Source organism: Homalodisca vitripennis, chromosome 6 (genome assembly GCF_021130785.1).
Source record: "Homalodisca vitripennis isolate AUS2020 chromosome 6, UT_GWSS_2.1, whole genome shotgun sequence".
Taxonomy (NCBI): domain Eukaryota; kingdom Metazoa; phylum Arthropoda; class Insecta; order Hemiptera; family Cicadellidae; genus Homalodisca; species Homalodisca vitripennis.
Genome location: NC_060212.1, coordinates 143,313,399 through 143,327,853, shown reverse-complemented (window position 1 = coordinate 143,327,853; position 14,455 = coordinate 143,313,399). Strand labels below are relative to the sequence as shown.

The window sequence follows — 14,455 nt, the reverse complement described above, 5'->3', positions numbered from 1 at the left end:
CACCATGAGTGATCGTGAGCTCTACCTTTGCTTGCAGCAGATCCAAGTTACTCCTGGTAAGTGTTGGTTCCGTGGCCACCATGGACAGGATATCAACTTCCTTCTGTCGTTGCTCTATCTCTCGTGGCAGCTTTTGAGTTACTATGTAGGATGTCATCTTGGTCTCTTCTTCCAGCCTTTGTAGCAAACCTGTACAGTGATATTTTCTGGATTATTTGCAGTCAAAATCCCATAAGTATAAGATGTTACATGGTTTATTTTATACTTATTTTGGTATAAAAATGGTTTTGGAATATATAAAATAAAACATTTCTTGGCCAATTTACATAATTACTCAAAAGAAGTTCCCAGAGAAAATCTTTACAGGTTTTTATCTATGATTTAACTGAACCCTCCAAGCCAATTATTCCTATTATTATATTTCACTCATAATTTATCTAATCAATAACTAAAATATTATTAAAAAGAATTGAAGATATATACAAATTTATGAAATGCTATTTTACCCTAAGGCTCTTCACACTGAGTCAAAACTGTGGTAATCATCTACTGTGGTAGTACCACTCCAAACCATGCTTGGGTTAATTTCGGTTCATACAATTATTGAAGCATATGCATAGGCATATGTATTTCTGTGAATGTGAATAGTACTGTATAAACAAAGTATTGGATTATCTAATGAATTAATACAGTCTAAAAACAAGTCTTTTACTCCATATAATCATAAACCATTCATGTCAGTAGGACTTGTTTCAATTTAAAAAATATACTCAGTGGTTATTGCTTCCACTGAGGCAGAGGCCCTAGCATGGTCTGTGTGTAGCCCCACCTTTAAGTGACTCTTTAGTATGAGCACAATGCCTGCTGGTGAACAATGCATTTTGGTTTTGCAAGTAATGTGGTCCGTAAAAGTGTAATGTTTTTTAATGTATTTTTAGATGAGTACCTAAGAATTTACAGAGTGAGGAGGAAATAATTTGAAGAAGTGAAACCTCGAGATATTGTCACTAACATTGGGCCAGTGTGAATGGTCCATAAAATTCTTAAATTAATTCTGTATCTTACCTTGAGGTGTGGCCCCCAGAGAACTCTGTCGTAATTCCCTCAGCTGTTGACTCAATCTAGTAGCCTTCTGCTGCAACTGCTGAACTGCCACACTTTCCTCAACCTTCTGACTGGCTAGATCCTTCTGTCTTTCTCTCTCCACTCTCAGCTCTTTGCAGGCTTCAAGCATCACCTCTCTGTTCTCCACATTCTCTACCTATCAGACAAAAAGAGTTCAGTCTGGTGGTCATCTGCTGAACTGCCACACTTTCCTCAACCTTCTGATTGGCTATATCCTTCTGTCTTTCTCTCTCCACTCTCAGCTCTTTGCAGGCTTCAAGCATCACCTCTTTGTTCTCCACATTCTCTACCTATCAGACAAAAGAAGTTTAGTCTGGTGGTCATCTGCTGCAACTGCTGAACTGCCACACTTTCTTCAACCTTCTGATTGGTTAGATCCTTCTGTCTTTCTCTCTCCACTCTCAGCTTGTTGCAGGATTCAAGCATCCCCTCTCATATTTATACTGTAGTTGATGCATGTCCTGACTCCTTCCACCTTCTGGACTGTTCTGTTTTCCCCAACCAAAGTTCCCAACAGTCTTCTACAATCACCACTCTATTCTCCACCTTCTGTCAGACAACCAGAGGTCCAAACTGGTTCATCCGTTAATCACAATTACACTCTTTAACTAAGTGAGCCACGAATTAAGAGGTTTTCTACTTTGACCAGAACTTAACTATTTATTTGTTTAGTAAAAATAAGTTTATTATGATCATGAAACTTATAATAATGTTAAAAATTTAAGTTTTAGACTCGTCACCTTCCTCTGGAGCCGTTCTATTTTCTTGAGCACGATGTTGTGTTCCTTTTCCATGGCCTCGATGTCCGCTCGTAGTTCCGCAGTAGAGCTCCCACTCAGCTTGATACGCTCGCTCTCTTTGTGCGTGGCCTTAAAGTCCTCAATCAGTCTGTCATACTGCAACAACCCAACAGTGTCAATCTACTTCTACAGTTCCCTCAACCTTGAATACAATATATTAATACTTGTGTACATTGAATACTATGTTTACCTTGTGTATATTGAATACACAGAAAATTGTGGTTTTTAGATGTTCAACAAATAGTTGCCTGTGAAATTTGAAATCTATAGCTCATTTCATTCTTGAGATGTAGTGGGGACAGGAAAGAGATGACACAGAAAAGAAATTATGACTTTTCCCAACAGACAAAAGAAAATTATGTCAGTATACTGAGTGACAGACAGACTTTAATGAAGCTCAGACAGATTCCACAGTTGGAAAGCACCATCATAGAATTTATTCTTATCTATGAATAAATTAAGTTTCATACAAAATTTAAAGTCTACAGTGATGAAATATTTTCATGATACATTAACATTTTTGTTCATTAAAGTTAAGTTTCATAGCAGTGTTCAAACAATAAAATGTTCAGAGAGCTAGAGAGGGTACTACAATGCAAGAATATGCTGATATAAAATCTTATCACTGAATTTTAAGTCTGACTTTCCACTCTATTATTATTTCTTTTTACTTTATGAATAAAAATATCACAAATTAATGTGTCAAATTATTGTACGGTACTCAGTATGTTTACAAACTTATGTAATCTGCTATTTTCTTGTTGTCATCTTGGTTACTTCTAATATCAATGTAAAAATGTTTACTAATTCTAACCCATAACCTATGGAGTAACATGCACCATCATTGAACTCAATGTTTTTTTTTTTATCTCTTTTAAGCCTCAACTCTTGGCTATGTTGGCTTGTCTGGGTCACTTTGGCTGTTTTTCCTGTATGATAGAACCTCCCCGGGATTTGAACCTGTGCTCTGTCAGTTAGAAAGCAGTGACTGTATCCACTAGTCTACAGAGGAGGACAACTCAATGTTTTCTACAAATAAATGAAGTCTCATGCAAAGTCTTTAGATCAGTTTCTTTTTGAGATATCGTGTGGACAGACAGAGACAGAAATTAATTTTTCAAGCCTCTCAAGTGATAAAGTTCGCAAAGCTCATCTACTTAACATAGTAAAAGAAAATTTTGTTAGGGAGTTACTTTAAAAATTAAATTTGATACTAAGTTTACATTTAAAATAACAGCACTTTAATACACAGTTGTTTTAATCATCACTTATATTCAAGAATAAAAAAAAAAACTGTTATTCTTAGTAAAGTAGCTATACTTTTAGTAGTGAATTGTAAAATATTTAATATTTATGGTAGTTTCATAGAATTAAAATAGTTTTTCTTTAAAGTTGAATTGATTATGAATGATTTGGAAGGATGACAGAACTACGGATATCTTTCATTGTTTTGTGTTTCAACAATAGAAACTCAAAATTTGAATTTGGAGAGTGTTCATCACCAAGGGTTTGGTTTTTTTACTTTTTTAAAAGGTTTACTATGATTTAATTGACACCTGAAGAAAAGAGCAGATAGCAAATCTCAATCTGTTATGTTCCTGTTATTCTATCACATACCAATAACAAATGTCCTCACTCACATTATCCTTTCATATGACTTAATCACAAAGTTACAAAATTAAACACTAAATTGTATTTATCCTTGTGGTAAAACTTATTACAGTATACTTTTAATATTTCTCTGCATTTTGTTTCCAATGCAATTCATGTAACAATTATGTTACAGTAAACACTAATAAAATAAAAGAATGGATAGTGTTAAAAAACCAATTTCCTATAACTTAAAATTGAATTGGCTAAGAATAATGTTTTATTGGCTCAATTTGTTCACTTTAATATTCTAAAATACCTCCACTTCTTGGAGTAAATAAATTTCTAATACCCTCACAACCTACAGATGAAACAGCTTTTATAACATAATTAACAATATAATTTAATTGAACCTGCTCCATCAGGCCAGCAATGTCAACATCCCCCAGTATCTCTGGAGGTATCTCTATCTTCACGAGGTATTTGGCGAGGTAAGCCCTCTTCTTAAGATCATCCAAGTTCCTGAGCAGCCATTCTAGAATGGGATGAATGACACCTTTCTCCCCCTGGACCAAACCTTGACGAAACTGCCCTCTATATTGAAAAAACAAAAACGATAAATTAATAGACCAGTTGCCAATCCAAAATAAAGGAGACTTTCAGTTCCATGTAGTGTCCAAACCATGGAGATTTCTGTTTTGGCTTTATTATTAAATCATTAGTCAGTTAAACTCATATAAAGTTGGGGCTTTGCTCCTGTCATAAACATATACCACATTGAAAATGAAAAACCGTATATATTGGGCTATAAATGATGTAAGCAGGCAACTAAAGATCGGTTTCCGATTCCGAATACCATCCCTTTCAAACAACGGAAGATTAGGACATATTTACAAAGATCTTAATTTCAACATTATAGTCTGGGATCCGAGAGTCAATTGGCACTGTATAAGCACACAACCTAATTTTTTCTTGAAACCGATAGAGAATTTACCCGTATGAAAGAAAGTGATCGATAACCAACGCTAGTTTTAGTAGTGGTTAAAATAGGAGAGTATCAAAAGGGTTAAAAATATTAAATTATAATTTTTTTCTCATCATATTTTTTAACCTGACACACTTAACTCTTTGAGTGCCAACGTCCGATTTTACCGGACGACAAAAGTTGGCCGAAAAGTGCCGACATCCGATTTTACCGGACGTTCGGGAAAAAGTCACTAAAAATTGTAACCTAATAATTTTTTTTTAAATAATATCATATTGAAATGTTTGTGAAGAATCCTTCTTTTCAAAATAAATTGTTATAGTACACTTCCGATCAAACTTTAAATTATGAAACTCACATATAAACATTTTTGGTTGCCATAGCTACCAGAAACAATGTGACAATAGTTTCTTAAAAGTTGTATAACTTACTCATTATTGAAGATAATAATATAAATTTTTTCAAGATTTACAGACAATTGCATACACTTTCCAGTGATATGGACTAAGAAAAGGATATGAATTTTTTTGGTCATAATAATTTGGTTGAAAAAATGAAATTAAAAAAATATTTTTTAATTTTTTTGGTAAGTCCATTTTTGGTATTCCTAAATTTAGTGTTATGGTAACTTTGTTTATTTTATGTTAATTAAACAGAGTTTTCAGAGAAAAATAAAAAAGAATCATGTTGATAGCTTATTAAATAATCAAACTGTGAATTTTTTACTAACACCTTGCAAAATGCCTGAAAAAGGGCTGGCACTTTTAGGTACACCCACTAGAAAAATACCTGGCACTTTTCAGTATACCCACTCAAAAAATACTTGGCACTCAAAGGGTTAAAACCAACCATCATAAAAATAAATAAATGTTAAATCAACTTCAACTAACTATTTAAGGTCCCTTAAAGTGGTGACTTTCTAACTCTATAAGGACCCTTAAACTGATGACTTTCAGTTTCTTTATGTACTTGGTTGACTATGACATAACTATTATTTATATGTCTGACAGTCAGTTTTAAGTGTATCAAGCTAGGTAAAATATTATCTGAGATAAAATTGTCATTTCATATTTTTAATCCTTTTGATACCCTCCATTTCGACTTCCGCCAAAATTAGATGATCTATTTCTTTCTTACAGAAAATTCCTCTATCGGTTCAAGAGAAGCCACGTTGTGCGCTTATACAGTGCAAATCGACTCGTGGTTCCTTAACTGACAAAATTTTAATTAATATGAAGACTGATCCCTAAAAATGATCCTTAAAGTCTGATTCTTCAAGTAGCTTCAGGATCAATCAGGTGGTGCAAGCGGTTTTTTGTCGGGTTAAATGTTTTTAGTATCAGAGCCAAACCTCTTTAAGATAACTTACCAGTTGGCGAAAATAACTTTCAAAAGCTTTAATCACTCTATGACGATTTATAGGCATTTGGGAAATTTTATAATCAGGTCCGAGGCAAAATGGCTGAAGATGAGAATATGATTTTTTTATAAGAATTGAGATTTCAGAAATAGTATGTTTTAATGATTTATGAATTAAAGAAATAACTTTTTCATTAAATTATAATTAAAGAAAATTACAGGTTTTTAAAATACAATACCTACTTCTTAAGGAAATTAAATTTTCATTAAATTTTTTTTTGTTTCTGTTGTCTTTCTTACATAAACTGTAAATATTTAAAATATTTTAATAATTTTTTCTGTGGGCCTTACTACAGCTCCAAAACTACTACAATTGTTCATGGGATGACCAAAATGTTTGTTAAATTTGTCTTGTTTCAAGAAAGCAATTTAAAGGGCGTTGACTAAAAGTATTCTGGGAATAGAACAAAAATTAACACAACCTACAGTTTTAGTTTTACATGGAAACTTATGAATATTTCAGTCTCATTCAGAAATACCATTAGGTATTCTATACTAGTGTCAAAGTCTATTCACCCAGTAAATATATGATGAGTTATACTACAAAACAACATGATTTATTAAACCAATTATTTTCATTAATTAATTTTATTTCATCATATTGTGTTTGTTCATAAGATAAACAATAAGTATTTCCAATACTCACAGTAAAATATTTATGTTATATTAGCATAAAACTTACTGATAAGAATCTTATCAACAGAGTAAAACTAGGCAAGAGGAAAGTACCTTAGAGAAAATTTGGATTGGATTATAGAATTTATAGATTTTATAGGAGATTGTTATAAAGTTCATAGCTGAATAATGTAAAGCTAACTGGTGTAATGGGTATAGCAGATTCAATATCTAAGCTAAAGCAGCCGGCACAAAATAGTTTGATGGTGGTTGCTGCATCTGAATTCCCAATCTACAAACCATGCCCAACACTGTTGCCAGTTTACATGTGTGAAAAATTACTAATCCATCTCAACACATATTGCAGTAAACAAATATCACCAGCTGTTATCATACATATACATATAAAACAATGTGTATATTAAGCAATAGCCACATCCGCGTATTAGAGGAAACAGCTGGTGATCAGGAGCGATGTGGCAACACTACCTCAAATATTATCGGATTCTTTTGATATGAGCTGCTCTAGTCATTACTTTCAATTTAGCCTTTATAACATTTTGCATGATTTAATTTGTATGGACAGAGAATTTCATAAATATACATGAGGAGGCTAATGTCATGATAATAAAATTGACAATATTGTTTTTATCTCAGCTGTAACATTATTTTAATTATATTCTTTTTGATACTTTCATCACAGTCTACTAAGTTTCCCCAAAAGACCAATCCATAACTGAGATGTGTAGACACCTGTTAAGGTCCAGGTTCTTTAGTACGCTTCCCTTACACGCAGGTCTGGCTAGCTCCATGATCCTCCATGCCCATTACACAGTTCTAACTTCAACACCCAGGTTTTGGCGGTCGGTTTTACCTGCATCGTAGAAGCCGGAATCTCAACTGGCAGTGTTTCCCTCAAGCGCAGGATCTGGCCACCGTTGGATGTATTTTATTCTTGACCTTGCCAAAAGCATGTTGTACATCTTTTGGTTTACTTTCCATCCAGGCTCTCTTAAATTGCTTTGAAAAATGCATCTTTTATAATTATTAAAAATTACCAATTTTATCTCAAAACTGACTTTTGACAAAGGATCTTAAGTAGGCTGAGCTTATTTTAGCAGCAGATTATGTCATAAGTTCTTTTCATTTCAGTGCGCTGTCAAAATAACCAGGAATATTCCATAGAACAATGCAGGGTCATATATGTTTTCAAAAATTTTAGTGTTATTAGGCATAGTTGTAAACATGGTTTTTTTTAGTTGTAATCCGCTTGCTGAAAACCAAACATCATATTCATTTTAGTGTCCTTTTGATTTAATTAATTAATTATTAACTTAAGGTAACTATTTTATCAAGCAGTGATATGACTACTTAACACTTTTAAGTATTAGTTATATTTATAAAACATAGCTTTATAAAAGTTTTTCAAAATTATTAATTGTACTTATACAAATCAAAATTGGCAAAAATGTTATTCATTTTATGTATAGGACAATTTAATTTCACATAAAAGCAGTGTCCCAACAACAGAGCTAAACTATCCATCATATCCCATACAGTTACTGAATATTTAAAGCCTCGAGTGCAACTTTAAGAGTTTAATGTTCTAAAATTTCCAAGTACTTATTGGAAAAGATCAGTCATTTAGACATGTCACAGAATTGCCTGAATAAGTAAAAGTTGTTTCTGAGAAAAAATGTCTACATTACAGTATTTATCTTGTCAGATTGAAACTCTTAAGTGTTGATAACCATTACTTATCTTGTGTGTGTATTTTGCTGGACTGAAATATTACAAAACAAAGTTGATGTAACACTTATTCTCACGGGTAACTGCATTTGTTTGTAAACTTTTACCTTGTGATTGTATATTTAAGAATTTACGTAAAGTTTTGTGGTAAAATCAACACTTTTTATAATGTTGAAATCGTTTATTTTAGTCTACACTGGTGAGTTGAAAACTTCATTTAAAGTATGTGAGTTTATTTATTTAATTATTGCACAATAATAAGACTAGGTGAGCAAAACATTTCATCCTTTACAATTAGCTCTTTCTTATGTTTTGTAATGTTTTTATGTTATAACGCCACAATTAAAAACGTCTTACTTGCACATAAAAACTGTTATAATACAATATATTCTCCTTAATGGTAACTAGATTACATTTCAATATCTTGACATTGTTTCCAGCTTCATGTGAATATGAAAAATTGACATTGACAGTAGGACAACCAACTTGTTCCTTATCTGGTAGCGATTATTGTTGGTCAACCATAATGGATTTGTGATTGAATACTTTCTTGATAGTAAAATCCACAAGAAATAGTGGAAAACGACATGGTGACGTGTCTTCAAGGCTTTGACACAGTTTTGTGAATGGACTGTGAGTCCGGTTGAACAGCGATGTTGTTTACGACTGCCTGAGTCTTCTGACAGTCGCCCACCTCTGTTGTAGATGTATTTTAAGCAGGCTTGACTGACGATGATCTACCCTCTCTCTCTTGCTTGACAGTGTTCATCTGTCCTCTCTCTCACGCACTTCAAAATGTTCGGTCTCCTCAAAACCATCCTGGATACCTCTGGTAAGCCACTTGAAAATATCTTCTCCATAAATACTACTTGAACCTATTTTGAATTCCAGTGAAATTTGATCTGTGACTCTTAGGCCTCAAATACTTTGTTGACTCAGTAGTATCTTACGAACACGTCAAATTATACTGTTCCAGTGTATAGAAACAAAATCAAATTACATATAATTATAATAATTCGTACATACAAAGTAGTTTATATAATTTCATAATTCCTAAAAATTGCTTATGAGTAGGAATTTTCCAATTGATATTCAAACTTACCAAACCACTGGCAATCATCTCTCAGTTTCATCACTGTGTCACTAATCCAACATTAATAATTATTTATTTTTTTTAATATTAATATAAAGTAACTTACAAGTTCAAAGGCCAAGAAACGTTATAGTAATTTCATGACAAGAATACAAATTATATATTGGATAAAATTACACAATACATTACCATATTAAATTATGGAAATGTTAATAACCATAAAAGCCTCAACAACTCAGCTTTATTAATATCCCATGTAGTCAGTGTATATTTATTTACTTAAAACGTTACGCTCTTAAAACTTAAAAAAAACCCATCCGGTGAACAGATCTAGAAAGCTTTTAAAAGAAACCATTAATAGAATCGGGTTAAAATACTTTTGTAGTATATAAATGAAGAAGAGTCATAAGATAATTCGTTTTTACCAACACAACTATATATAAGTATTTAGAACTCTTAAAATTTTAAATGTTTTAAAAACACAAATAGGTTTATGAAGAAAAAATAGATAAACATGTTTGTAAAGAATACCCTCCTCCCATATGCATCTGAAATGCATTTATAGAAATTTCAATTAACTAATACCTAATTAAAGCATTGTTAGTACCTGAATAAAGTACCTAATCAAAGCATCGTTAGTAACACAATAAAGTAAAACATTTAATAACAACTCTCATTTTTACAAATAACCTATGCTCATTTCTGTTCTTTCTTAAAATATTTTAAAACCTCCCAAAAAATGCTGAGGTGTAATTTTGTTTCTATTTGTCTGTAATTTCATTTTAGAGATATTGAACAATAATATTTAACTTATAGATCTAATAATTATTGTCATCATAAAAACTTATCGTAAAACTAACAATAGATTTAAATGTACCACATTACTAATTCAACCTTGAGAATGTGATTAAACTTATACTTGATAACCTTAAACGATAACAATGCCCACTTTAACCTATCCAAGATAAAACGGATTGATTTATCAAACTGAAATGTTACTGATCTACAACAAAAAGCGTTAGACAAAAGTGAGGTAATAATTTATTTAGTGACGATATAGAAATAGAGTTTTGTATCAAATGTATTGCTTATATTTAACTTAAAAACCTTTGTGTTATGACACATTTCACCTTACGTCTAAGATTTAATTATTGTCTTACTGCTTTATGCACAGTTGAAATTTATTCTGAGAACAAATTGAGTCACATTTTAAAGCTAAAATACTTAATATACCATACTTATGAAAATTTTGTTGTTTGAAACATTAGAAGAAAAAAAGTTGAATTTGAAAATACACAATTATAAGTGAAGATATATAATGATTTCTATAAATATGTAATAGTCACAAAAAGGATAATTTGAAGAAATACTATTCAATAATGTCTATTGTATTAAACCTTCTTAAACATAATACTAATGAAAATGCATGGAAAATTGACATTTGTATTTCATGGTTACACCAGATAACTTAGTAGGTTTAGATATTTTGTTCAGCACACTTAACTCCATTTACAAGTTACCATGAGTTCTTATATATGTGTTTACATAAAAATAATAATGCTCATTGGTTGGATGGTTTTTTTTTTTGTAATTATTTTATAAAGTGTATATTTTAAATTTTGAAGCACGTTTTAAAATTTAGTTAATACAATATTTGTCTATAGGATCAGTCTGAATGTAACTAAGGAGGACATATTCCTAAAGCAGTAATATTTCTGACAAAACCATAAAAACTAAAAAATCTTACTGACACATTTGTTTCACTGGAAGGCTTGTACTTGAGTACTCGTAACATTGTGAGGAGACGGACTGTGGTCTGCTCCGGTTCTTCTGTCCGTACATCCACTTTGTTGGCTACATCAACTTCTCCCAACACATCTGTTAGTACCTGAAAAAACACAAAATTGGTTTTTAATTATTATTTTTGATAATAATACTTACATATTACTAATTAAGAGTAATAAAAATCATTATAAACATCATTATTATTTTTGATAATAATACTTACATATTACTAATTAAGAGTAATAAAAATCATTATAAAAATTATTACCACTTTCAATTACTGAATGAAATATGGCTATTTTATTCTATTTTGCAAGTAATAATTTATTTTGAATCAAATACTTCACCAATAACTTTGAATTGCTATTTTCAACCCATAAAATCAATACAGTACATAACTAAAAATAGGCCTTGCCTTAGAATTTTGATGGCTCTTTTAAGAAATATAGGATTTCATAACACAAAATTGTGAACACTTGGTTTTAGAAGTCCCTTTGTCAAACATCCCTATAGAACTTTGTCAATAGAACCCTTCGTTAGTCACATCAGTTGTGTACTCAAACAAACTAGGTAGATATTAGTTATTTTATTGATTGTATTTAATTGCAGTTCTATACTTATAAGAACACATTTTGTTGTCTATACTCATATCTAACTCAATGATTAGCTTTAGTTGTATTTACTATTGTATTTAGGGAATACGTGTTCATCTGCTGGTTTTCACAAGTCAACATTATGTTTCATAATAAAATATCATCGCTAGTAAGTTTTGAATAGTACCTATGATACACATTAACACATGTAAATGATACCATGTGTGTAAATGTCTACCTGCAGTATTAAGGATGCAGGTAGACCTTGAACTGTTTAAAATCGTTGATTTTTAGTTAATTTGAATTTTATTATACATAGCATGTCTTAAAACTAAATTGCTGATGTTATTAATAGCAGTGTCATGAAATATTAAATTTATGGGTAGGGTATGACAAGTGGAACTGGTTTTTTGATATCGAAGAATATAATCATCGATACCTAATATCTCAAATCCTAGACTATCAATTGATATAAAAGAATCTATAGCCCTAAATAGCAATCATATGTTTTAAATTAAAATATGAGTATATAGGAAACTCATAAATAATTCTGAGACACAATTCATATGGTTTATGTCATAATTACTGAATTGTTTATAATAATTATACACACGTAATTATATATTATTACATATATGTATAATAAAAATAAATTATTATTGTTATATATACACGTAATCATATATATATATATATAATAATTACGTGTATTATTTGAAAGTGTTTACAGCTGTTAATATAGATTAAGTTAATTGTTCAAAATAATTTATCAGTATCGATTGGTTATATCGATGGTTATGATTAAGTAATATAGTTTGCCAATTTCGATTTAAAAAACTGGGTCTGCTTATCCTACCCAACCCTTATTAAGATGCAGGTAGACATTGAACTGTTTAAAATCGTAGATTTTCAGTGAATTTGAATTTTACTATACATAGGATGTCTTAAAACTATATTGCAATGTTATTAATAGCAGTGTCATGAAAATATTAAATTTATAGCTCAAGGCTAATAGAATTCAAGAAATAATATTATCATACCTGTAATAAATCCTCAGGGCTTATAGAATCAAATGATATTAAATTATAGCTCTTATTAAATGGAGGTCCATTGAGTTTATTAACAATAAACTTTAACTGGTCACTCATTTTAACTGGTTATGTAATAATTGCTAATTATTCACAGACTAACTTTAGTCTTGTAAGAGAAGGTTATGTTGCGTTGTAACTGTTTACAAGTTTGGTTGCCATGGCAACAGTGTCAACGCAGCTGTTCACGTAGTTTAACAGTTTTCCGCTAGATAGCTCTGAGTATCAACAGCAGCTGTCTCCCTTCCCCTTCTACACCTGGTTATCAACCAAACTGAAACTAACTAAGCATTTTGTTTCAAACCGGTGTTAAGTTAGGTCGTCGGTCTTTGTGGTTACGGATCTCATTGTCGTGAAAAGATTTGTTTATATTATAAAATTAGCTTTTCGACGATGTTATGATGACATACAAGGGTAGAATATTGTTTTGTTATAAATATTTACTCACCCTTTGATTGTTACCTTTACAAGTCCGTGCCTAAAAAGTTTTATTTATTGTGGTTTTTAACTTTCTCGAACTTTTTTTGGAGGAAATCTAATGGCATCATCAAAAGTCGTAAGGTGCACACGCCAAGAGAGTCTTCCCAAGGAGCCACCTCCATCGGTAGATTCTTCGACAGCCTCAGATTCGTCTGACTGCGAGAAGGATCTGGTCTTGGAGGATTTTGACTTTCTCAAAACAATAGGTAAGTGCTCTCACCTTTTCGCTGTATATCTAATAGTTGGTCATAACAAACTGTTTCACTCTTCCTCCGAAAGTAGATTTAAGATAACCAATGATTCTGACGATCTTCAAATTTTAAATAAGAAAAGTTGATTAGCGTAAACTTGTGAAACGTAAACGTTTAAGTATTGGTAATATTAATTGTGTAATTAATATTTTACGCTTCCATCCAATGCTGAATTGACAAATATTAGAAAACAGTTTTCATTAAGTTTAAACGTCGCGTCGTCATATTTTCCCTTGTAGCAGGTAGGCTAGTCCTATTCTTTAGTAGTCTATCTCGCCATTGAGTGAGGGGTGGTAGGGCGCGTGTATAGAGTAAGAGGGTCGAAAACCTTTTTGCCTCACCTGCCTTCTGCTGTGTCCCATGCGGTTAAAAGTTTGATAACCAAGAGGGTTGCTTCTACAAAACCTATTCGGAATGTATTTAGGTGGAAATTGTCTGTAAATCCTTATACATACCTGCTTTATTAGATTTTTATAAAGTAATCTGTGCAGAAGGTTTTATGAAGAACGCCCTATAGTGCGGTGTCGTTTAGGGCAGTACAGTACCTACATTATTATTGTTGGCTAACTAAAACTTTTCTAATAGTTATGATTAAAAAATATCGCGTGAAACAAGATTACATGTAAAGTACATTGAAAACTAATTTAGTAGAACCCTATTATAATATGGGAACCCCTTACATTAACTAAATGACTATGACATTGTTAACAACTTAAATGTTTTACCTCTTGTTATTAACTTTATGTTATTTTTTATCATAATTATCTATGTATTGTTTTGTTAGTACGTTTAGTTTGGTTACATTTGTTATATCGTTTATAAACTTTTTGTAAAAAAATATTACTATTTAGTACCTACATTAGTCATTATTGCATTTCGTTA

General features: G+C 31.4%; 2 protein-coding genes across 2 annotated transcripts in view; one reads left to right on the top strand and one right to left on the bottom strand.

Annotated features, from left to right (window-relative positions):
- The window catches only part of LOC124364967 (intraflagellar transport protein 81 homolog), a 29,237-nt gene extending 16,259 nt beyond the window's left edge, over positions 1-12,978 (bottom strand). Inside the window, exons 1-6 of the mRNA XM_046820820.1 lie at positions 12,795-12,978; positions 11,128-11,264; positions 3,929-4,109; positions 1,866-2,021; positions 1,066-1,261; positions 26-189 (exon numbers count right to left, since the gene is read on the bottom strand). Of these exons, the coding sequence (XP_046676776.1) occupies positions 26-189; positions 1,066-1,261; positions 1,866-2,021; positions 3,929-4,109; positions 11,128-11,264; positions 12,795-12,902 (942 nt within the window). The 5' untranslated portion in view covers positions 12,903-12,978. The remainder of the gene's footprint in view (positions 1-25; positions 190-1,065; positions 1,262-1,865; positions 2,022-3,928; positions 4,110-11,127; positions 11,265-12,794) is intronic.
- Positions 8,847-13,674, top strand: LOC124364968. Its single transcript, XM_046820821.1, has 2 exons — positions 8,847-9,115; positions 13,373-13,674. The coding sequence occupies exons 1-2, from the start codon at positions 9,079-9,081 to the stop codon at positions 13,657-13,659; spliced, it is 324 nt and encodes a 107-aa protein (XP_046676777.1). The 5' UTR covers positions 8,847-9,078; the 3' UTR covers positions 13,660-13,674.
- Positions 13,675-14,455: the final 781 nt, after the last annotated feature.